We start from the raw sequence: 26,528 nt of genomic DNA on the forward strand, positions 1-26,528 counted from the left end.
CTGAATGGAAAGGTGGCATTAAGAAGTGGTATTAAGAAGCCCTTCTTAATGGAAGGAAACAAGGAGAGAAGGTTGAGGGTTGATCTTGTCAGAATTGATGAAATTATGAACACAGAAAAGTACTGCCAGATTTTGATCCACAGTTTGGAAAGCGTCTGATTGGCAACAACTTCATTTTGTGGCTCAAGAGTTTTGCACAGTAATTTTTAAGCCCTGGAAAAGAATTTTTTCTCAAATTTGAGCAAAGCAGCATTCTCACTTGATGACATTAATATTTAATCTGTTTTCAAAACTGTTGTGCAGATTCTGTTAATGGCCTTATCAGCTGATTGACTAATTGTGTCAGCTCTACTTAAGACCAAGAAAGAGTCCCAGCTGGATTCACTGCTTCAGAACTTTAAAAATGCAGCGTGCCATTAATAATTTGTTAATAAAATCAGCTTTTTCTCCTGCTCCAGCCAAAGATAATGACATGTAGTAAAAATATTCTTAACATTTTAGAGGCACAGCTGCTTACAGGTATAGACACGTTATTCAAAATCACTTGTGTCTTAATTAAATCAGTCCTAATTAACCTGAAGCAGTATCTTCAATAGTTAATGATTTTTAAAGAGATAGCATCCTGTTTCCATTTTCATTTTGACCAGGCAGTATAGCGTAATATTTTTCATCAAAGGACAGACACTGGCTTTACAGAGTAAAATAGTTGAGTCAAAGTAGAGGAGTCAAGGCCACATAACCCAAACAACACCAACATTCTGAGGACTTTATTGTAAAACAGTATGCAGTGAACAGACTACCGGTGCAACTAACAAGTTGTGTGTCTCATTTGGTTGTCAATCTCCCGAGCCCGCTGTCCCATCTTTGTTTGTCACTCTGTGCCGTTGTGTGAATACCAATGAACAGCGAGCCGTTATCACCTGAGCCTCGGATGACAGCATCTCAGTGATGTATTGCTCATCAGCCTCTGTTTCGTGCCAGACAGGATGTGTTTTCTTACTTGGAAAATGAAAATGTCAAATGCAGATCTTTAGTTGTGACGGCTCAGCAATATCCCAGATTGTTTTAAGTTAAGATGCACAGCCTAACCCATCTCTAACCTTTTAGATGCGTGATGGAGTTTTACAGCTGTACAGATAAGAAACGATGCCGCCGCGTTTATTTCCTGTGCTTGCTGATAAGCCGAAATATAATTCTCCAAACTGCTTTTGATCAAAGATGTGAAACTTTACTGTGTTCCCGCCACAACTCCATTGTAATTCTCCAGGCCTCTTCTGTTACCGTGTAGCCCGTTAGAGGCCTGTTCCTCCGTCCTCTACTAAGTTTGTTCTGAATGCTGAAATGTTTTCCCCTTGGGTGCCTTGTGCCAGCCCCCTTCCTCTTCCACCGATGTGGGGGTGAGCTTTCCCAGGACAAAGAGAAGAATATATAAAGGAATGGGGGGGGGGGGTCGGAGAGACAAAAAGACAGCGGGTGTGTGAGCAAAGGAGGCCAAGTGAAAAGATATAGAGGGCTTGACAAGTGCTTGTCAAAGGGCTCAATACTGCTGGCAAGCTTTGAGTGTGGGGATACAGAGAGAGGAAGAAGGACAGAAAAACAATCTGTACTTTTCCCCCCTATTACAAACCCAATTGCTCACTCCTTACAAACTCCACAGGGTGTGGGGTACACACCACGCTCTGTGTTTAGAGAGTTACTGGAGAGCAGCTCAGTCCAACTGCACCCCCACCATCTCCCCTAGTCCTCCTGCACATGGTACAGTCCATTTAAAAGGCTGCATGTCATCTCAGTGTGTGCAGGGTCCTCTCTGAGAGCAGCTGCTCACAGCACATTCTCCTCTGCGGGAGCATTCACTTTCCCCTCCGCCTGCTGGGCTGCATCTTTTTCTCCCCTGCCTTTTTTTCTTTCTCTTCCTGCTCCCTTTGGTTTCTCTCTTCCCCTCTTTCTCCCGCGCTCACTCTCTCCTCTCGCACACACATGCTTTCTCTGACTCTGTAGTGCTTGGACGCATTCTTTATGCAGTAACAGGTAGACATCATCCCTGTACTGCCGGCTTTTTTTTTTTTTATGTGCGAAGTACACTGTGAGAGAAAAAGCACAGGTGGAGTAGGAGAAGAAGAAGAAGAGGGTGATAAGAGGTGGCGGAGGAGGAAAGGGTCTTAACTTCACCTCCTGTAATGCTTCTCTTGACACCATGCTGCTCTGTGTGGATTTGGTCCTCAGGGGAAAATCCTTAAAATGATGGAAGACAACAAACAGCTGGCACAGAGGATTGATGGGGCCATCCAGTCTGCCAGCCAGGAAGTGACCAACCTGCGCTCCGAGCTCTCCGCCACCAGCCGTAGACTGGCAGAGCTGGGTGCCAGCAGCCCCCCTGGCTTGGAGAACCACCACCAACACAACCACCACGATGACAGCCTTCACTACCGGGGTGAGTGCCTGAATGTGTGCGCACTCACATGTAATCTCGTGCCTCTGTGTGTGTGAGAGAGCAAGAACAGGAACATGTGTGAGTGTTTTGAAATCAGCAGTGGGAAGTATTCTAAGAATGTGCAGCGGAGTGACTAATATCATCCCACCGTTCCTCCATTGACTTATTTTTCCCCATACTCAGCATGAGAAAAGTCAGCAGCTTGAAAGAAAAGAGAGAACGACTGAGTGTTGTTATTAAATGGCAGGGAGGGGTTGGGGTTAGAGAGCGTGGGCCAGAGTTGCTCAGGGTTTGGTTTCCCAGGCAGCAGCTGGGCTCCTCTGGGGCTGCACTCCCTCCAGCTCTGGCTCCTTCTCCGCACTCTCCCCGAGTCTATGAGGAGAAACTGTTGTGCTTCATGCCCAGAAACTGCATGCCAGCATCTCTGAAGGAGGGCGGTGACACCATGGCACTGCCACTTAGCTGGGAAAAAGATGTAATGAATGACGAACGAGAAGTTAAAGAGAAGTTTTCATGGGACTGCTCATTGAGGCTTCCTGCTCTTAAAATAGTTCCTCTTGGCTTCGTGTTACACTTATTGATATCTCTCGTGTTGCTTAAAGTAATAACTTGGCTAAAGTGCTGTTTTATATCTAGTTATTCCATGACTAATGATGTCTGACAGGAAATTTTTATCTAGTGTGAGACTGTGTTCTGGGTCTAATTAAGCCTCATTATGACGTATTCGAGTTAGTTACTTTTATATCGCCGACATCTTGGATTCATTAATGATCATCTTTATGGAGTTTGACAGGAACAAGAATAAAAGGGGAATTTTTGTTTTCCTGTTGCCTTGAATGCATTAACAGAACAGCAAATACTTGTGTCAGCTATCCAGATAATTTGGTGAGAAACTTTCAAAAGTTTCCAAACTTAACAAATAATATTTTACATTCACTGCATGCACAGAAAATTTGGCTTGCTGAAAAAGAGAGCAACAGAAAAAAAAAAGACCTTTCACCTTTTGGTGTTTCTGTTCTGCATTCGAATTGAATGCATCTGGGAGCCTGTATGTTTTTGAGATCTTATCATACCCAGCCACAGTGGCTATTAAATGCACTTTAAAAGATATACAAGAGACTACCCAAGTAGGAAAAGGTCTAATGAATGAAGAGAAGATATAAGTTACAAAGGACTAAAAGGTTTTGCTAATACTTGTGTTACAAATCCCACAACTTAATGGAAGCGAAACCATTATAGTCATTCATTGTGGGCATGCTGTAAAAGAAGAAGTACACACTGAGAAAATGGTAATAATAAGCTGACAGTTATTAGAGAAAAATACAACTGCAGTTGTTACTGCTGCTCCTTTTTCTCCAATGCAAACAATTTATAACAAAAAACTCCATTTTCATTAAAAGAAATGTTACAATATGCAAATTAGAGAACATAACAGAGATTATTCAGCCAGCTGATTTAGCCCTCAGCTGCTGCCTAATAGATATATTTTTCAATCCACCCGGTACACAGAGAGTGTAAAAGAAAAAAAAAGATGAACAAAGCACTTTATTATTCAGAAAACATGTTTAAAAGTGAGTTTTTTGCATTGCCAGCTACAGTTGGTAAGATTTTCTTGACCTGTAAGTCTTATGCGTTGAGCACAGCATCAGGTGCAGGGACTACATGGGAGATTCTCCTCTTTTCTTCGAAATTCAGCCGATGCTGGAGCGTGATGGTTCAACTACCAATGGGAAAATGATATAAGATCCAAACAGATTAATCTGAGTAACAGATTAATGCTTATCAGATGGCCAAACCACGAGCAGCAGAGTGGCTTCACAAATCCTGAAAAGTACTATGGCGCAGTCATTGAATCTATTCTTGTCATGGCTTGAAGTATTATATATGCTGCATTTATAGTTTGTTTGTTTGTTTTTTGTGATAAATGTCAGTTCAAGCCCAGTCTGAGTGTTTCATCTGTGTGGCTGCTGCAGTGAGTTATACATGTTGTGTTCATTCAGCTTGCTGTTCTGACTCCCTCTCAATGTTAACAGGCAGCCTGACATTCCCACATTCCTGAATGTCAGGGTGGTGATGTCATACTTCCTGTTCCCAGAGGCCAGGCTCGCAGTCAGATGACTGATTAAACTAAACACACCCACACTGAGAACCGCTTGGCTTAAACATGTTTTTGTAAGTTCTTAAGTTTAGGCGTTTTGGGGTGTGATGAGCCAGCACCATCGTCCAGTGGCTTAGTGAGATTAAATGTTCTTTAGGTGTGTATCCCTCTCCAGGCCAGGCTGTTCGCTTGCCCGTTTGTTGGCCATGCCCTGTGCAGGATCAAAGCAGAGTTTTTTGTGTGTGTGTGTTTTTTTTTAATATGCATGAGCTGACTTCCTGTAAATATATTACACTGTGCCAAATGTCAGAATTTCTGCTGTGTTTCAACTCCCTGTGGAGCTACAACAGCATCTCTGACAGACATCCAATAAGCCCATAAACACAGCACTTCAGCTGTTCCTGATGGCCTTGGAGTCCATTGTGGAGTCCTTCTAACTGAGCTAACCACAAGGAGCAAAGCATTAAATGAACCAAAACTTTCAGTCTGTTCACAGAGATCCAGGATTAACTTGGTTATTTGCTTTTGCTAATAAACATTTTGTATAATTTTTACACTTACCCTCTTTAGAAGATTTTCTTTATTTACCGGCATTTAAGAGTACAGTATAAGCATTCAACGGAAAGGTCTATGACTGGCTATTAGACATGACCTTTATTATTCTGTTCAGGCTGCTGACATTAATGTATTCATTGCCAGGACAATGAAACCCTATTGAGCCTCTCTCTTGATAGACCCAGTTGATGTCAAGACCTTGTTTAACGTCCCTAAACAATCAACTGCATTGCTGCTGTATCTGTGTTCCACTGAGCTGTTTGGAAAAAATACATATTCATCTTCCTCTCAGTTTGTCTCAGGGACCAGAAGCGCTATGAAAATATCCTGTCCTCTAAAATCAATGTTAGGTAACCCTTATGGGGTTTTACATTATTTATATAAGCGCCTTGCTGTCAGTGGGTGAGAAAGTGCACATCGTGGACTCATGAGAATCTGCCAATTGCAATTCATAAGTCTGTAAAACACAACCAAAAGGCAGCTGTTAGTGAGTCGTACAGCTCGGAGAGTATGGATGACCTTTGGCTGCTTTAACGAGCAGAGGACAATAACACAAAGGGAGAGAGCACTGATGTGGGTATTGTCTATCAGTTGTCATTTGTCCTTGAGTATCACAGTTTGTCATTGTGGAAAGAGAATAGTTAGGACAATGCTTTTACAAAGTGAGTTATTTCAGACATTCACGGTGATGAAGGTGATGAAGGTGATGAACGTTATGAAGGTTATGAAAGGGAAAGTAACTGAACAAACAGAACATTTGATGACTTTCAGTTTGAACATTTCAAGGTTTTTGGGGAGGACGATGTTGCGTTTTAAAGACCTGACTCGCTGACACAAAATTAAACACACAAGGTAAGAGGTCAACAGCAACGAAAATGGAGTTAAATTAGACCTTTCAGTGAGAAAAATTCAGAGCTTGTAGAAAAGCTTAAAATTCTACTGCCAACAGCAAGTGGAAGCTAAGCGAGACCTAATGAACCGTTTGGCAGTTTAAATAAGTTAACCTTCGAATTTATGATCAATTTGGGGTGAATGTGGTAACTATTAAGGAGCTCTGAATTTGTTACTGCTCCGGTCCTTGCACTTTGTTCAGGTTTGCTGCTCCAGTGGCATAGTATAAAAACAACCCACCACACAAAAGGCAAAATTGATTTTTATAAATACTTGAAGATAAATGTTGTTGTAGTAATAAGAGTGATAAACAACTTCCTTCCTGTTTGAAATAGGCCGTCAGTTCTAAATACATATTCCTTTTTCTATGTGCGCCTTCTGCCTTAATTCTTCATGGCACAAATTCAACAAGGTGCTTGAAAAGTTCCTCAAAGATTTTCGTCCATGATGGCATCAGAGCATCACACAGTTGCTGCAGATTTGTTGGATGCACATCTATCATGTTAATCTCCCCTGAACCATGTATACAAGGCACAATGGATTCAGGCTTTCATGTTGTTAACGCCAAATTCTGACCCTGAAATCTGAATGTTGCAGCAGAAATGAGGCTCAACAGACCAGGAAACATTTTCCACTCGTCTATTGTCCAATCCTGGTCAGGCCTTAATTAATTGTACCCTCGGGTTCTTGTTCTTAGCTGGCAGGAGTGTCACCCAGTTTGGTCTTTTGCTGCTGTTTCAAGGTTGAATGTGATGTAGATTTAGACATGTTCCTCTGCATACACTGGTATCAACAAGACATTTTCACCTAGAGAACTGCAGCACACTAGATATTTTCCCTTTTCAGACCATTCCCTGTAAAAACTTAAGAGATGGTCATGTGGGAAAATGCAGTAGATTAGCAATTTCTGAAACCAGCTTGTCTAAACAGGTGTACCCAATAAAGTGCTGAGTGAGTGTAGTTAAAAGTAAACTTTAAATACTAATACTTTCAGAATCAGATAGTCTTCCATCTTAGCATTTCTAATAAAGCTCCCATGCTGCATACCAAAATAATGTATTCTGAGATTGAGGAGAGTGGCAGTACAACTTTACACAGTGTACTGCAAGGCATGCATGCTGATTAAGTATTCACTAAAAGACCCCGCGATTATCTTTTCTCCAAAGAGGAGGAGCTGAACTGGCTCTAATGCTTTCTGCTGCAGAGTAATTGTAGAAAAGAATCCTCTCCCCATCTGGCCTGAGTTTGTTAGACGCCTAGGTCTCTCATTACTTCATCCAGCAGAAGAGCGGGGCTGGGAACACAGTGCCAAACTACAGCAGCAAAATCCCATTCACCCCAGCTATTTCCCTGTAATGCTCTCTGGACCACCCGCCTTCCTGTTTGCTGTCTGCATCAGAGCAAGTATGCAATGCAATGTAAGCTTCCCCCTGTATTTACCACCACGCGAACACCCCCCAGCCCTTTCTTTATTCCCTGCCTACGCTCCCTCAGCCACACCCCGCCTGTGGTCAATGCAGTGTGAGAGAAACTGTGTCCAAACAATAGCCCCGGAGAAGCAGCCCGTCACTTCCCTAACATTTGCCCTCTCTCCTACTCTGCCACACAAGTCTTCCTACAATAAAAGAAGTAATCGTGGAATAGAAGGGACTCCAACAGCAGGTGGAAACAGCAGCATTAGCGGGTGGTTCTGCTGTTAGTTAGAGATGCAGACAACAGTGATGCTGTCGGGCACAGAGGCACTGTTTTAACACTGCAGCAAGAGCTCCTCTTACTATCCTCCTCTTAAATGCTGGTAAACTGATTATCTTCAAATTAAGATTTTTTTTACTTAGTTGTAGATTCATGCATGATCCAAAACTTCAACACATAATAAATAGCTGGAAAAACTAAGAAATGAAACCTGTTAGTGTGCAAAACAACCTGGAACAAGGTCATAGAAAGGCAATCAAATGTGAAACCAGAACTTAAAGTCTTTACAGTGTTTGCAGTTTAGTTATTTTATAATTAAGGTCCTGTTTGCATTCAGTGTTTATTTTGTTTTCAAATACATTTGAGTGTCTGTGCTTAACAACTGAATAGAGCTTAGAAGTACTTACTGGAACTGGCGGACTTTGTTCTATGGAGGTAATGGCTTTAAATAAATAATGACTCTGTGGTTATTTGTTTTGCTTTGTAATGGAATGCAAGCCCCAGTAATGAACTGACAGAGCAGTGCAGACTGTCAGTGGGAACAGAAGCCTGGTGGACTTTTGCTTGTGCAAGAGTTTCCACTTTGGAATTTAGCTACGCAGAGAGTAGGAAGGAGAGATGGGCGCCACATATCCACTTTCATCTCCATAAGGGGCTTGGATTGTTTCAGTTTCTTTGAAATCTTACTTAGTGTGTGGTTCACCAGGCGAACATTACCTATTTCACATTGCAGTGTTTGTAAAAAGGTCAGAGGTGGCAGATGACAGCTGACCTCAACATGTCTTATGGGTCTAGTAGCAAAGGTGACAGAACTGCTGCCCCCGGACACCAGCTGGTGATGCCGTTCCTTCGCTGTGGGGCGCCAGATGGCTGCAGCGCTGTCACCGTGCGGCCCATGTTGTGTAAACTGCCACCTTGAAGCGAATGAGCCTGCAAAAAGGCGGGCAGAGAAGTCTACAGGCAGTGAGGCAGTGGAGCAGAGCCCGAAAAGGGAACTGCAAAAAAAAAAAAAAGCCAACTCTCAGAGAGGGTACATCTCAAACAGACATTCCTCAGCACTTAAATTTTCCAGGCCAGCTTTATCTGAATGAAACTTCACATAGCAAGTCAGTGAAAGCCATTTCAAGGAGAACTGAGGAGTACTTTAACCATGACACGAAGCACTGAATTGCTTTCTGGTGTGACACTCTGCCTCTGAGAAGATATTATTCCTGTCAGTGAGACTGATATGTCTCCATATGCTAATTATATCCATGAAGGCTAAAGTGCTTATTTAACTGATTCTTTTCCACAAGTTCCAAACAGTCTTTTTTTCCCAGATGATTTTTTTTAAAGGAAAATGGCATTTTAATATAGATTTCCTGTCTTATGTCACGGTTCAGGTTAGGAGCACGTTGTGAATGTGGCTTTTATTAGCAGGGGAGTCGGGAGAGAGGGACTGACTAATGAGGATATTCCTCAATGTTATCATTGGTACTTTCCTGCCAGTTTCCCTCACATGGGGCCCCCTCATCATAAAAGTACTTTGCAGAGTTTTCATCCAGAAAGGAAACTGCTGAAAATGAGAACTCTGCATAACTTCAGTGACTATCTTGTGTTTATCACCATCACATGTCAGGGGAGGGAATTAAGTATTACTTCCTGGTTGTGTTTTATGGGCCTTGTAGATGCTCCATCTGTACCATGTGCATCTGGAGAGGATCAGAGATGGGGAAACCTGCAGCAAGCAGTTCTCTTAAGAGGATTTCCTTAAATCTGTTCTAGGTAGAAGAAGACAGAGTATCTGGAGGAAGGATGAGGCTTGAAAATCGGTACAGGTGTTTGACCGAAGCCTGGCATAGGGGACTTTGAGGGTGTGCATCTCCATTAATGACACGCTGAGCCAATGATTGAAAGAGATTCACTGAACTTCATACAAAAAAAAGGGAAAAGAGCTCAGACAGACTGATGATTCTCCCAAGTGCGGTGTTTCAAAACTGTTGTGGCCGCCTCACAACAGGAGGCACAGATAATGATCAGGCTTAAAGAACCCAGCTCCTCTGCCTCCTCCGTGCCTCCACTCTGCACATCTAGCCTTTCGTTTTCACCTTAAATCATTCAAATCCCTGGCAAGTCCAAACTTCAAACAATTGAAACTCTCAGAAAGAAAGAAAGAAAGATGCAGACAGCAAGAGACGAGTAAAGCCTGGTTGCTTCCACAACAGTCTCAGCTCATCCTATTAAAATGCCTCATTGCTTTAGCAGCGGAGACTTTTTATTGCTGCTGGTACATATTGTTGCCTTGGTTGCAGTTTAAATCCATTCCCAGAAGAGAATGGACTTGGCATGGAGGAAAATAAGTTGTGAGGAAGTGCAGACCCCCTCCCTTCTCATATCCAGAGGATGCAAAGCGTGACATTCCAGCAGAGCAGAGGATAAGCAGAACACTTTTCTGCTTCTCCGAATCATCTGCTTCATGCAGGCCTCTGACAAGATTGATGAGCTGAAGACATCCTGAACATCGGGACAATGCTGAGCGCTGTTAAACACCCACAGGATCCATAAATGGCAATGCAAAGGATGTGTACGTCTTCAACTCATGTCATTATCGCGTCTCTTGTGTAAACATGAAATTATATGAGGAGTTTAAAATCAAACTTTTACATGAATCCTTTATTATTCTAAATTTGTAATGCAGGAGTTTCTCAAGTCAGCTGCAAAAGTATTCCATAAAGCTGTGTTTGGATTATAGCTCAAATAATTAGGCAGTTCACTGAGCAGCAACTGAAAATTAATGATAAGCAATTTGATTTTCTTTAGTTTTTTCCACTTTGTAGCATTTCTGAATATAAATGTTTACCTGTTTTCTTCTTCTTGCATGATAGCTTACCTGAAAATGGACAAAGCCATCATTTAAATAGAATAATTAGGACTTTAAAAAGTGTGAGGAGCATTTCCAGTTGTTTCCTTACATTTAAGTAATAATATCCTAATAATGATTTCATTGTGAAATCAGTTGTGGTATGCGGTTTACCAAGCTAGGTACAGTATGTGCTAGTTTGAAGCCTTCTTCATGTGAGAGCTTCCTGATTTCTTTCTTGTTTTTGCATCCTTGTCAGAGTCTTAAAGCTGGTTGTACAGTCCAGCATGTGTTTCCATCAGAGTACACGATTCTGGTCAGACAGAGTCGGGAGAAGTCTCCCGTGCAGTCCTCCGAGGTCTCGACTGGTAGTTGCTGGAAGCAGATCACATAAACGCCTGCTGAATGTTGACTGTTGGACCAATTGGCCGGAATAGAGGACAAGCTGAGTTCAAGAGGAATGGGATAAAAAAACAAACTTCAAAGATCAAAAAATAAAACATGAAATGCAGACACAGCAGCTGTAGTGGACACTTTTCATAGTTTCTAACACTTGGTCTCACTTCACCATCAGATTTAACCATCAAAGGCACAAGCAGGAGTGGCCCACAGACCGGTGGTACCACATCTTTGGACACTGCCTCCATCTGGCAACAGAGCTCACTGAAAACAAAGGGGCATCCCTGGACTGGATCTCACAACCTCATCTAACAGTCATTTGTATTTACAATGACGGTTAAGGCACAGGAGGCTGCTGCAGTATTCTCCTGAATAATAGGTGTCACCACTCAGACATTATCACGTCAAACGTGCTGAAAAGGAGGAGAAGAAGTCAAAACCGGAAGCCAAGACTTTGTCAAGGGTTTGTTTCACAAACTCAAGTTTTCAAACAGCTAGAACATCTCCTTCTGTGTGTCAGTTTGTCTCTGAGCTTTGGGGTCCTTAGGGGACTAGTAAAGCGCTATACAAATACAGGCCATTTACATTTGTAGTTGGTGTACTGTAATACAGTGCAGACGCTTGCATTCACATCCAGTCACATCACTGGTACCCAAAGACCCTAACACAGTCGCTTTAGAGCCAGCGCTAATTAGGTTTGGGTGTAGAGTCCAGTGACAGGACCGAATGTAAGAGATTACAGATCCTGTTGCATATGTATTTCTAGGATTTCCTTTCTCAAGCCGCAAACTATAATGAGGACATAAAGTCCACACACAAATGACACACAGTTCACTGATAATTGTACAGATTTTTCATGCCAACAAAAAGCATGTCTTTGTTTTGTAAATCACTCATAAAACTCACCACATCTTTTGGGATTTCTTTCACATGCAATTCTGCCACGATTTAGTCACAAAAAAAACTCATAAAAGCAAAAACTTGTTAGCATAGTCAGAGTTTTGTGCATGTAGTAGTTGTAATTTGCGTTCTGTGTTGCATCTACACACCTTTTCTCCCAGGCTACAACAGATGGCTCACACTGCAGCACACCTCGCTGTTTAGTTTCTACGGGGAATCCACTGAGCGCCGCTGCTCAGGTTGTTTCCAATTACTCTAAAATGAATAAGTTCTGTCTTTGAATGTATCATTAGGGAAAACACTGATTTCACAAATGAGATTACACACGTCTGACAAAGCCTGGCGTTCGAGTTTGAAAGAAACTTTTACTGCTTCTCTTTCTGGAGGAACACTGCTCTTTTTGAATCTGTCTTCCAGTCCTCATAATCACACTTTGTTTTTACTTTATATTCCTTTACTTTCACTTATTTGTAGTAAACATTTCTTAGTTGTGCCGTTTAATTGGACAAATTCTCTTTGAAGGTTTAAAAAAAATATATCTGTAGGGAGTTATTACAAAGCAACAAACGTTACATGTTTCTGTTGATGCATCACCATCATCATCATATCTCCAGGCCCCCTGAAATGTTGATATCAGGCATGTAAGTGGGCTCCATCCCTGAATTATTTTTGGTTTGCAGCCTGAAGACATTAGTGTTGAAAGCATGCCTCTATGTTTTCTCCTGCTGAGGAGGTCCTACACAAATATTTATCAGGTCGCCAATTACCGTAGCCCGTGTTCCCAGGCACATAGAAAAACAAAACAGTGTGCCTCTGTTGCCAGGTGTGTTTATATGCATTCCTGCAAATCTGATTATTGTTTGAAATAAGTGTCTTGCTAAATTTGACCTTAAACCATATGTGCTCCATCAATATTCCCGGAGACAGTGCACTTCTTCTCTTGCAGCTTATTGTTAGAAGCAAAGAGGCATCTTTATCACAAGACCTTTAAAAGTTACACAGACCTGGCAAGCAGTCAGATCAATTGTCAAAGAGATTGAAAAATAGATGCTTTATAGAGAGAGAAAGCAAACTCAATTTTCCACATAAAGGGATCAGAAATAACCACGTGGTAATCTCCTGTATGCATAGAATTACATTATTTACTCTTCAGATTAGGATACATCTGCATCTTTAATATAAACAAACCAAAATTAAGCCTGCTAATCTATTTCAGCTGATGGAATTATCATTCTCAACTGACTACAAAGCTTTACAAAGGCTACTCAGTGAAACTGCTGTGGGCCGTTTGATCCTAAATTATGCAAATTGCAGTGAAAATAGAAATTAAACAATCAGCAGTTTTTTTTTAAATTCTATTCAGCATTTCTTTCAAGCTTTGCCATATCTAGTCTCCATTTAGATTAATAGGGTAAACCAGAATTTAGAAAGCTGCATTAATGTTCTAATCAGGATATTGCTGACTTAGACTCATCATTGTATTGACATCATTTCAGGTTTCATGCATAGCAATAGGACAGTTTCTTCTATATGAGTTCAGGCTGCATGCACTCACATATTACAAACCGCTCACTTGGCGGTTTGTAATTTTTTCCTGTGATCGGACATTCTCAAGTTTGATATTTTTATTTAAAAGTTTTGTTTTTTTATTTAAATACGTGCCTGGTGTATATTTACTGTGTTTATTTTTCAGGTTGTTTCCTGTTTGTTGCGCTCATGGTGGCTCAGTAGTTAGCATAGTTCCTTCATAGCATATCTGTTCTGAATTAGCCAATAAATCAGTGTGTATACACTCACCAGCCACTTCAAGAGGTTCATCTTGTTAGTACCAGGTTGGACCCCCTTTTGTCTTCAGAACTGCCTTAATTCTTCTTCTAATTTTGGTCCATGTCGACATGATAGCATCACATAGTTGCTCCAGATTTGTTAGCTGCACATCCATGATGTGACTTTAGCAGTCTGAACTGTTGATGCAAGACAGGATCTATCTGTCTACAGCGAAGTCCAAGACTCATTAATCCAGGCAGCATTCTTCCAATCTTCTATTTTCCAATTTTGGTGTGTCTTTGCTGACCTTAGCCTCAAGTTCCTATTTTTAGCCGACAAGAGCGGCACATGGTGTGGTCTTGTGCTGCTGTAGGCCATCTCTTTCAAGTTTTCACTGTGTTATGCATTCAGAGATGCTCTTCTGCATACCTTGATTGCACTGATGAATTACTGTTGCCCCTCTCACTGTCGTCTGGCCATTCTCCTCTAGCATCAGAAAGATATTTTTACCAAGAGAACTCCTGCTCACTGGATAGTTTCTTTCTGATCAGTCTCTATGAGCCCTAGAGATGGTTGTGTGGGAAACTAAAGGAGATCAGCATTTACAGAAATCCATGTAGCATCCACAACCATGGCATGTTCAGTGATTGGATGATCGGATATTTGCATTAACAAGCTGAACCATTCACTTCTCGCTGGTTACATCCTCTTGTTTATTTTTTTTCCATTCAAGGTTACCATACTACTCATTTTTTGCCTGTTCTTTTTTGTTTGTTTTTTTGTTTCCTTATGTTCCCATTGATGTCTTTGAGTGTGACTTTTTGGACCATTTTTTCAGTTTGTCTCATCCCAGCGCCTCGCTCGAATTGTTTGTTTTTGCTTACTCCAAGTGTATGACCTCTGCCTGGATTAAAGAAATGGATTTTGGATTTCCGCTCTGCCTCCTGTGTCCAACGTTTAGGTCCTCCTCTTTCTGAAACCCTTACACAAAACAAATCAAGGGCAGCATAGTAACCAACTGATCCTGTACTTCCAAACAAAGTATTATAAGCACCAATCAAGAGAGTCTCACAACTCATGCCAAAGTCCCCATTTGCCAGCGTTCCCAGGCATGCCAGTTTACCCCTGCAACCGTTTCTTTCAAGCTTTCAGTTTTAATGCCTTCCTTATAAAAGTCTCTAAGCCCACGCAAAGATAACCCCATTGAGGAGATTTTCTCTGACTTTAACCAAGTTCTGTTTTTTAAGCCTGAGTAATACTCTTTATGACTAGTCATTTCACTGAGACACGCTAAATCTTAAGATTGCTTCTTTAAGCATCGTTGGACTTCAACTATTCTGTCTTCTGTCATCTGGTGCTATTACCGCACCCACTCTCTGGTACTGGCCCTCTCATGTTGAGGATGGCAACGTCAACAAATGGACATATGTGATGGAGTTTTCTGCTCTGGCCACGAAACAACGAGTTCTATTCAGCGTGGCCACCATCACTTGAAGTGAAGTGGGGTTTTTTGGAAGAATGTTTCAGATTCAGGGGTTTCCCACAGACTCCCCCTAATTAACCGCAGCAAGAGACTCAGCTACTCTCTCTGTCCGGGAATGTGCTCCTAAACCTCCAAGTATGCCACTGTTCCATCCATTCTGTAAGCCCTCCCTACTTCCAACTAATATCCAGCGAGAACAAAACACAGTCATTTTATTTTACAGCATTAAACAGTCAGTCAGAAGGGACCTACCATACCTGTATGTTTTACTGTTTTAAATGAGTCACATTTTCCTGTGGGTCTAGTTGAGGTCGTTGGGCTAGAAGGGGTTGTTTTTGTTTTGTTTTGTTTTTCATGGGTATTATGTGGCAGCTAAGACAGGTTCTATTACTTTCGCTTTATGAGGTTAATGCGTGCCACAGGGCCGCACAACATCCACTGCTTTGTCAAAAGACTGGACTGAAGCAGAGGAGCTGGGATGTGTATAATTTATTGTCCACCGTGAGGTCCTGAAACTACAGGCAGAAAACAAGAGATAAGGAGAGACAAGGCAATAGAGAGGAGAGGAGAGGAGAGGAGAGGAGAGGAGAGGAGAGGAGAGGTAGTTTCAGGCTTAGCTCCATTATTAGATCCTGTGTGCTGCCGAATTGATTTTGAGGTCAGTCCATAAAGCACACTGCCTCAGCACTGTACTAACAGTGGCATCATTATGGCATTATTAGTGCAGAGCGGGAGGACTCACAGGGCTGTGGGAGTAATTTACAGGTGTGTTAAACATGACTGCTGTTCCAGAAAGAGAGAAAAGAGCCCAGACCATTTCTGTCACACTGCTGTTAGCTAATTACATTCAGGGGGTACCTGAACAACATTTTCATTTTCAGCATGAAACTCTTGCTTTGATGTCACATGAGCCGCTACCTGAGAACTATACGCATCCTGCTAAAATGACCTGATAACTACAGTAAGTCAGGTAGTGCTCAGGTAGAGCAGGAAAGCTCTATACAAGAGCCAGTCCATTTACCGTTTATTTAGCATTGTACCATAGGGAAATGAATTGCTTAGAAAAAGTAAGTCACAAAATAATTTGTTTTGTAGAGTTTTCTGTGTGTAAGGCTGTAATGAGCTGACCTGTGCTGCTGCTTCGACATTCACTGAGCTTTGAGGATTTAGCTGAATTCAATAAGATGTAAGCAGATGTTTAATGAGCTGCATGGTTGACTTCCAACCCCTAGACACCATAAAGCTAGTACCGTATAAAAGCTACAATTCAGTGAGTGAATCTAATCAGCCTGTATGCTCTGTAACCTTACATTGCAGCCAGTGCAGCGTCACTAAACTGGAAAGTGCTGAGTACAATTTCACGCAGCATCTAAATAACACAAAAAAGTGTACTTTTGTTAGTTTTGCAAGACACTTCACAAAAACATAATTCAGCAACAAATCATGCATTGATCCAACATTCATTTAAAAACCATACAATGAATGAGGACATTCCATGTAAGCTTTGAAGTTTCCAGTTTATAAAATGTCACTTGCTGAGCAATCCTTCTCTTTAAAAATAGTCTAATCTTCCTTTTCTTGTCTCATTTCTTACATCTTTCTCCATTTTTCAGTGTTGCACATTGCATTGGGAAATGCAGCAACTTTGCATTAGCTATCACACAAATTTTGTTATTTTATTCTTGTTCCTCTTCCGTAGCTCTAGCTAGATGCGTAGGTACGACTTTATTTACATCTGCACCATGATCGTATCACAGAGATGAGAAGTAAAGAGGGAATGTGTTGAAGGTGTAAGCAGATCATAGGATGTCATTATTATTCTCATAGTGAGAAAGTATCTCCATGCTGTCACTGGAAGCACTGTCAGGTTATAGCACATGAAAAATTCAATCATCCAATAGTAGCCTGCCTATCAGATTTAATTGCTCATTAACTGAAGGTACTGGAACGCCATTGGAGATCTTTCTGGAACACTTTAACCCCTAATTGAAGCCATTTCTGATTAGGCTTTGGTGAATAGTAGATGGATAGCACTGAAAGGCCAGATTAATTTCTGTTGTCCTGTTTCAGGTTGCTGCTGAATTTATTTCCCTATTTATAAACTACATGACTTTTAGATACTCTTTATTTGCTGGTAGTTTTTTAGGGTCGCCACTTGCCCAGGTTCCACAAATGTTTAAAGGACATACTGCGCACTATGCAGAGATATGACAAGTGTTTTGGCTAATAGGTCATTGGTAGTCACCATGTGCATGCAAAAATACTACTTTGGTTCTTTGCTAAGGTTTCTGTTATTTGTAGACACAACACATCCATCCTTTTTTGTGTTAAGTGGCTTAACAACGTAATTTTAAAAATCCTCTAGAAATGGTCAGGTACAAGGACTGGACTGAAAACGAGTGAAAATGTAATTACAATGTAACAAAAAAAACCTTTTAATAACCTCCAAGAAGCTTGGACAACTTTTACTCAAGACCAGTTTTTAAAAATTGCAACAATGTCTGGAAGCAGAATATAAGGAAATGGTGGGTGACCTGAGATATCCGTCTCTGTTAGTTTCAAAAAGCTGTAGGATAGCAAAGGGTTTAAACATCTGTAACATGTTCGTGTTACAAGTAGAGTAAGATAAATGAGATAAATAGTGCATATAAACAGAAAAAAAAATGTCTGAACACCCCAAACAACATAACCAATGAGGCTTGCTGGCTGCTCCATGTGGACTCAATTAGAGGTCCTGATATTCACTATTCAGCTCAAGTGACCGTTAATTCCTGTTAAATCGATGCAACTTTTTCCTATTAGTCGCATTTTGACCTTTCAACAAGTTAACACAAGCCCAGTAGGGATTTAAGTGATTTCTATTCACACTGTGCCGCCTTTATAAATAAATGAAAAGCTAACTGTGAGCAGGAGACCTGTACTGTAATTATTAAGGCCGGTTTCATTTTAATAGACTTACAGTGGGATGTAATGCTGATTATGGTTCTTTTTTTTAAAACGGAAATTATCATAAGGTGTTCTTGTGAAAATAGTTTCTGCTGCCCGTAGCTGTTGTGGTGAAATAGTCTCTTTCTGTTTCCCAGCACCGTTAATGTCGTATGGGGAATTCCAACCATCCCAGAGCTGAGTCAAAATGCACTTCAAAATTACCGCTCCTTTCTTAAAAGTTTATGGTTAGATGGCTTGCGCAATGTTTTGCAAGAGGGAATGTGGGAATTTGGGTTGTTCCAAATATGTCATTCATCTCACATGAATAAACTGTTTGGACAGAAAAAGCAAGTCCGTATAAACACATGTAATGTCTGTGACAAGACTTCAGCCCATTGCACTGCAACTTCTGAGTACTTTGTTTCATTGTTCAGTGCCAGCAACAGAGGGAAGTTGTCGAGAAGCAAGTATTTTGTCAGAGTTGTGATTTCATGTAAGTTTTGATGTCTGTGCATTGCTTTGTTTTGTTTTTGGCACTGCCGTCCATTTCCAAATTTCTAATTCTCACGAGTTTCACAAGCATATTCCTCTTGAATTCTTCTTGTCTACGTGCTGACTATAGCTTAAGCTGTAACATATGTCCAAACTGATTTATAATTGTTTACAGGCACAGATGCTATTCTACATAGGTCTGCTGATGGAAGAATATTTTGGGCTGCTGTCACTGTTTTCTTGCTGTGAGAGAGAGAAAGAGAGGGAGACAAACAGAAATTATGAAACAGACAAGATGACATAAAGGGGTAAAACTTTGAGGCTTTCAACAGACCAGTGAACTGCAATCTGAAGAGCAGCAGAGCACTGTGAGAGACAGGTAATGACTGTGTGGTAATACACCTCCAGACCTTAATTGGTTTGAATGAGCAGCTGGAGAGGCTCTTCCACCGGGCTGTGAATGAGCAGACTGTCAGGTGACAAGCCGTGGAGGGAGAACTAATTGTCACTTTCCTCCAGACACGCTCCTGTCTTTCCTCGTGTAGCTGACAGAAACCCTAGGAGGCAAGGTTGGCTGAGTGTGTTTTTATGAACATGAAATCTTGTTGTATAGATCTCTGTTTGATTCCTTTAAAAGTGTGGTCACATTCTGGAGCGAAACTTCAAATTACAATAGTTAACTTTTATTTTTTCCATTTTTAAATTATCATTGCAACGTCTGTGGCTGTTTGAATAAAGCAGTAGTTACAGACAAACCAAACCAACAGTGTTTAGATTAGCTGCTTATCAACCTCACTGTCACTGTGCAATTCTGTCTTCGGTATGAATTTTCAAAGAAAATGAATCCTTGATTTACGGCAAAGTGCGTTACATATTAAACAAATAAAACAGGAACAGAAAAGCACATCTGTTTCAGCAATGGGTAGCTACATATAGGTTTAAATATCTTTGTTATATATGATCGAACACATAATTTATAATACAGACAAGAAGTAGCAAATGTAATGCAATTGTTTAGAGAAATTAAAATAATGGTTAAAATGGAAATACTGAAAAAGTTTGTGCTTCCTCCCCCAGTGGCTTGTTGTTGGGATTTTCTCTGTATAGGATCTTTACCTTTACAATATAAAGCACCTTGAGGTGACTGCTGTTGTGATTTGGTGTTACATAAATAAAGATTAATTGAATTGGATGTAAGCACTAAAGAGCAGTTTCAAATGACAGTTTGTAGTAATGTGACATGTTTGAATGGATTGCAACATAAATTTAAAAAACAAGAGATGATCGAACTTTTTCGGTTGCTCGTAACAGTCTGTTTTTTGTTTTTTAATCCAAAGGATGTTTATGCTACCCTACAGTGCCAACAGTACACAACGTTAGCTAAAGATGCATGACTAATTTCCAGTGGAGCCTGATCAGTTTATCCATGGAGTGATATTAGCTTCTCAATGGTGTCAGCTGTTGTAATTACTGATAATTAAAAATGTTAAAAGTAAAGTGGAGGAACAGGAGAAACACCCTTCGATTATGTTATGAATGTTGATGTTGCATAGTTTTCCCAGCAGGGGGCGCTCTGCAGTACCACAAACACACTAACAACCAGCTGATCTGAGTAGAGTTAAATAAATAACTACAGGTAACAAATGTTAGGGAAATCTGTTTATATAGTTTGTGTAACTGGAAGAAAACTATATCTTGACAAGTATAATAAAATATTTTACTTTTTAAAGACAAATTATTGTTATCGTTTCAGTCTTAAAAAACCTATATTAGTCAGGCTCAAGTTACAGCCATCTCCAGTGTTGGCTGTAACTTTTACAGTATATTTTGGGGGCTTTTAGCCTTTATTGTATTAGGACAGAGGAAGATTTGCAGTAAATAACTTCAGGGCAGATTGTAACCCAGGCCTCTACAGTGATATTATGGTATATCGGTTGCCTACTCGGCCCAGTGAGCTAATCAGCACCCAATATCAAGCTTTGAGTAATGATGTGGGAGCAAATTGCCCAAATGTGCTTTTTGTTCATGCTCTGACAAGCGAGGCGAGAGGAAGCATGGACTCTATCCACTTTTTATCTATATTTTATCAAAGTGAGTTGGAGGTTTTACATGAGATGGGTGTAAAAGAAAATAGTCCAGATTTCTAGTGTAGAAAACAAGTTTTGAACTGAACTGAACTGAACGGAACGGAAAACTAAAAGCTGTTGAGGTAAACTCTGCATTGAGTCATCTACAATTTCTCTTTGTTGATGAAATTTTAATACTTTGTAGCTAAAGGTTTTTTTAATTGTATGCCTTGGGAAGAGTTGAAAATGATGAATGGCATTTAAATTCAAGTAAATATGTAAATGGAAGCATTCAAACTGTAATTTTTTAAAAATTATAACTAAGTAGGAGTTTGTTCAAGGGAAAAATGCAAAGAAAAAAGCAATAAAACACAAATACAAGAGCAATCATGCTGCAATACACATTAGATTATCTCAGAGGAGACGGCTTGTTAATGTTCAATTTCTCCAGCATGGGCATGAGATACTGAAGTGGCTGTTGACATGACCGTTATGCCACAAGAGTCTAATTTTCAAACATGTTCTTGGTATTAGAGGAAGTGGAGACATTGTTACTGCAGCACAGTATGTTCCGAGTGGATTGAATGCTGTGCTTTAATACTGACGAAATCAAAGGATTAGACCAAGTCTGTCTTGTGCCTTCCATATGTCCCTGTGTCACTATAGGTATTAGCTTTTTAATACAGTCTGCTTTAGCTGTCTGATTACACTGCTGAAGAGTGAAGGTCCTGGCTTAAGAAAGGCTGTAAGCCAGCAAAGTATGAATGTATTTGGCCTGTAGAGGAATGTCCCATCTGCCGCTGCGGGATTGTTGGTGGCGCAGGATCTGTGGGGTTAGACCAGCAGGGGGTGGGCAAGACCATCTGAGGGGGGAGCAGGGTGTACTTTATAATAGTTAACAGGGAGGGTAGAAGGGGGATGTAAATGATGGGAGGGCGTAGACTGATCCCTATGGTAATCTCTGTCCCATCCCTTTTCTATGATGTTCAGAGCAGTGAACTGATGCTGCAGAAACAGCAAAAATCAGACGATAAAAAGTGAAGGAAGAAGGAGAGTTATGGATTTTTCCTATGTATTGAGGAATGAGGAGAAGCTGCGGCCCAGCTGCATACCGTGGGAATTGCACGGAGATGGGATAAATGGAGGTACCGCACATTTCTCACCAGGGTCAGAAATGCTCAACATGTTCCACCTCTGACCTCCATGAGTGTCGTGCAGCTGCAGTGCAGTAACTTTTGATTCATGAGGTGGTGTTTCCAGAGGCGGAGCCAGACATTTGAAACACCCGGGGCTTAGCCCAAAGAGTAGTATGCATGTGGGATTTTTTTTTTTTTTTTTTTTTGGGGGGTGTAGAAATGACTGAAAGATTAATAGGCTCTGTTCAAAAAAGAATGACTTCATATAGGGAAAAATATATATCACATGTGCAGGACACCTTAAACTAGTTTTTTAATTAAGCAGCAAGGCAGAACAAGGTCAGGGCTGTATCAAGACACGAGGACTAAACCCCAATTCAACCAGACCCAGAACTGATCCAGAATTAAAACAGGACTACAACAGTTCAAAATCAGGAGGACTGAGGACTTAACCAAGACAGAACCAGAATCAGAACTAGATGATAGTAGCACTAAAAATCATCATAGACCTGCACTACACTTATTTTTTAATTCTACCAAAGTACAATATTTAGATTGAGAAAAGTTTATATAATTATTTAGCCTTGTTGTGCAAACAAGCCTGCAGAACTTAATAAATACAGAATTTGAAAAATAACAAACCTAAAAAGAAACACTAGGTACGAGATACATGAGGACCTATGATACGGTGATACTTTTGGTAAACAACCATTTGACTAACATGTGTGTCTCACCTGCTCTTGTTCATCTGTTCTGTCCTCATTCTCCTCTCTCTCCCTCTTTGTGCTGACAATCATCAAATATACAGTTGAAACCAGATATTTACTCTTCAGATAAAAACACTTTTTTAATTGTAACATCAAATCAGACTAAATGTTTATTTTTTTAGATTGATAAATATAAAAATATATTTGTTAACTTTAAGAGTAAAGAGAGAAACTATCTGTATTTCTTAATTGCAAATGGCACCAAATTGTATTCAAACTTGAGCCACATTTATGGAGCTCCACAGTTCTTTTCCTGGTGTTTTGGTTGATATCTCTTGATTTTCCCATGTCAAAGAAACAGGCTCTGTGTTTTGCCTTATATGCATCCACAGCTGTGCCACCAGTTTACTCACATGGACTCTACTAACCTATCAGAAGCTTCTTCAGCTCAGAATGGAATCGTCTGGAGTTTCTTATTAATTAACAATAAACTTAGTGTATATGTACTCCTAAATTTGATGAAAGTGATAAAAATAGCTCTGTCTCTCTTTATTCTGAAATTTAACTAATTCAAAATATATTTCAATATTTATCTAAAACAAAAATTTACTCTAAATTGATGTTGTACAGTAAAAATGTTTTATGTTTTCTCCCTAAAGTGTATGTAAATATCTGGTTACAAATGTGAATATCCTGCTGTGTACTGAAATCCCTCTTGTTTTGCATAGAAATATACTGAACAACATACAAAGCATAATATATAAAATAACATTTACCTGAGTTTTTTCTTTGAAAGAACCCTCGAATGTCCATTCTTATATTTCAGTACATAACTGAAACCGATTTAGTCGGGGAGGGTAAGAACTGAAAATATGAAATAAACACACGTAAGCTAAGACTCTCTAAAAAAAATAGCATTTGTTCGGCTTTTCATTTCGCCATTTGTTGATTCACTTGAAGAGCAAGTAAGGTAATATTGGTCAAGTGATCAGTTTCATATCAATCTTTCGTGATGCACCGTCATATTTACATTATTTGTACGGTACGAATGATTTGCTTTGGTACCTGGTCAAACTTAAGCTCTCCTTAGTATGGCTGGCTCCGTCTCTCCAACAGCGCACTCACGGGCAGCAGCTGCCCCGCCCCCTCGCTCAGTCGCTTAGTGCCTGAGCTTGGATCATACCAATATCAGGGGGGGATTCACGCACAGTCGTAAATTCCCACAGTGTGCACTATGTGCTTCGAATATTGTGTGTACTTTTTGTTTTATACAGTTGTCAGCCAGGCATCTAACTATGAAAAAATTACACTCCAAAATACCCCGGGCTTCTGACAAAACAACCCGGGCTTAAGCCCCGTAAGCCACCCCCCCGCTCCGCCCCTGGGTGTTTCTACAGCCTTGTAACCAGATATGCATGGATATACACATACCATGCTATCATTTAACCTTGTGATCAGCAATGTGTGGACATCTGATACTCAAGGCGTCTCTTCTATTCTAAGGGACAGTTCCTGTGTGTATGTGATTGTTGGACATGGGTGAATGCACATGACTGGATAATACATTTCAAATGAATTAAGTCTGTGTCACAAGGGACACCTTGACACAGGAAGCCGATGAGTGTGAATTGTAATAGTGTTTATATAGTGTATAATAGTGTTGCTCAGTGAACACTGTAAATGAGTAGCTGGCTGGTGCTTCGGTTAATGGTTTTGTGCATCTTTTGTCTGACCTTTCCTTCATGACGATGAACTCCATCCACAAAGCATCTAAACTTTACACTATCAGTTATTTTTTCTTTTTACCAGCTTTTTGGCCTATTATCTTCAGCTTTGTCCTAGATCTGTATGTTTTGAGTTTTGTGGCTTTGCTATTTCCTGACATTCTTGGGCATTAAATTAGCCTATTGAGCTCACGTCATGCTGATCCAGCAGCAGCCAGCTGCTCTGACATTTCTAGGACAGAAGCAGGTTTGGAGATGAGAGATGGTTAATTTGAGACCCTCTGTTATTGTTACTGCAGACCCTTTGTTATTTTTGGAGCACTTAGGTGTTGGAGGAAGTAAATAAAGACTCAGTTTTATTTGTTTGTTTGTTGTTTGCTTGTTTATTTGTTGTTGTTGTTTTAGATGCATTTACAGATGGGTGCAGTATATTTATGATCTCTTTTTGTCCTATTACTCTACTGTTAAACAGCAGCAGCTGGTGGACAAAAGAGGCTTATCAGACCCACTGAAAGGTATTATTTCTTTCAAGTCTTATCTTAAGCTGCATTATGGCGTATTTGTTTCGATAGCTTGTGCCAAGACTCAATTTTTAGAAGTTATGCTGCTAAGGAGTAGTTTGGCATTTGAGAATCATCACAATTCACTCATGGATGTTTACATTATAGCATTATCCATTGCCTCACGAAGCAGGAGTTTGGCTACTGCCAGTTGTTTTTGGTCAGTTATCAGCAAGTTATGCTTCACTAATACTGTGAAAACAGTGGCTTGGGTAACAGTGGCATGACCAAAATGAGTAACATAGATCTGAAATAGAAATTCCTCCATAAATAGTGATGTAGCGACTGCAGGACGGATTGCAGCATGTTGGCAATCTGCGTGCATTTACAGCTGTGGTCAAAAGTTGTGGGAATGAAAGTCCTGGTAATTTGGGGATTTTTCATTTTTAAATAACTGCAGATTCTCCTGTCATCAGTTTAAACAATTGTACATAAGTACAATTATTCATTTGGTTCGGCACTTTGCCAAGGTCTGGAAGGAGACCCAAACTGTCACCATCAGATGAAAGGAAACTGGTTCACATGTTCAGGAACAACTTGGGAACCACAGAGGCTCAAGCCTACCATGCAAACTGGTGGAACACTAGCGTCACTATCCAGTTTTACATCACCATGGGCTGAAACGGTGCTGAGTGAGAAAGAAAGAAAGAAAGAAAGAAAGAAAGAAAGTTTATGTAAACTTCGGACCACAACAGCAGTTATTTTCAAACCTTGCCAGTCTGTCTGGACCACAGTTGTTTGGACAGAGGTTGCTATCCACCAGCCAGACTATGCAGGCAGACAGTGCAGTTGCCTTGCAGTCAGGTTAGCGCTGTTCCACACTCAGAATCTGAGTGTTTGCAATAGGTCAGTGCACTCACCAGGTAACCATAGACTTTTCTCTTTACTCTAGTGTGATTGAGCCATTAGCAGTGGAAGCAGCCAATTTGGTTAGCAATGTGCAGTAAATGACGTTGTCAGTGGGGATTGGAATTAATATGACACTGTTTTTGGCTTCAGACTAAATAGAAATTGTTATTAAATTTTAGTAGATTGTAGTTTTTTTTGCTCTCTAAAAAAACATTTCAGAAACCCTGCTGCTGGACATTGTACATGTGTGATTCATAAAGTTTCTATATATGTAAATATTTCTCGACACGAGTGTTATAGAAAATGGAAAATGTGTAAGTGGAGTGGAGGATATCTGCAGCAGTAATAGAAAATGTTTTTCGCTCAGAGTACTTCAATCATTTGGTGTCTTCCAAATTCAAATTCAAATTCAAATTCAAATTTTATTTGTCACGTACACAGTCATACACAGTACGATATGTAGTGAAATGCTTGGACAACTGCTCGTGACCTAAAGAAAACAAAAAAGGAAAGGCTATGAATAAGATAGGAAATAAATATGAAAAATTAAAAAGGGTAAATTTAACTAGGAAGGAATAAAATATAAATTAAGGTTAAAAATGAAATAACTGTACAACACAAATTAGAATGAAGGGTAAATTTAACTGGGAAGAATAAGATAAATATATAAATTAAAGTTGAAAATAAAATAACTGTACAACAAAATACACAATACACAATATAGAACTATATAAGAATGTATGAAGGAATCTAAATATAAATAAATATATACACAATAACAGCAGCTGTACAAGTATTAACCGGAAATGAAGAATATAGTGACCAGTGTTGTGCAAAACCAAAGTCCAGAAAGTCCAGTGTGTGTGTAAGAACCATATGTGTGGGTCAGTACTGTGTGGTGGTGTGATTGAGAGACCGTATCGCCTGCGGGAAGAAGCTCCTCCTCAGTCTCTCTGTGTTGGTCTTTAGGGAGCAGAATCGCTTTCCTGACCTCAACAGAGAGAACAGTCT

The 26,528-nt window shown here is 40.3% G+C and overlaps 1 protein-coding gene across 3 annotated transcripts in view; it reads left to right on the forward strand.

The window, feature by feature from the left end:
* Window positions 1-1,797: 1,797 nt before the first annotated feature.
* kaznb (kazrin, periplakin interacting protein b) overlaps window positions 1,798-26,528 on the forward strand; it is a 79,523-nt gene continuing 54,792 nt past the window's right edge. The window contains exon 1 of one of the 3 annotated variants that reach the window (XM_085406847.1): window positions 1,798-2,431. In XM_085406847.1, the coding sequence (XP_085262973.1) occupies window positions 2,239-2,431 (193 nt within the window). In that variant the 5' untranslated portion in view covers window positions 1,798-2,238. The remainder of the gene's footprint in view (window positions 2,432-26,528) is intronic. The other 2 variants (XM_085406846.1, XM_085406849.1) reach the window with 2 other exon arrangements.

This window comes from Rhamphochromis longiceps, linkage group LG5 (genome assembly GCF_057381845.1).
Source record: "Rhamphochromis longiceps isolate RC_006_pf linkage group LG5, R_longiceps_female_GT1.1, whole genome shotgun sequence".
NCBI lineage: Eukaryota > Metazoa > Chordata > Actinopteri > Cichliformes > Cichlidae > Rhamphochromis > Rhamphochromis longiceps.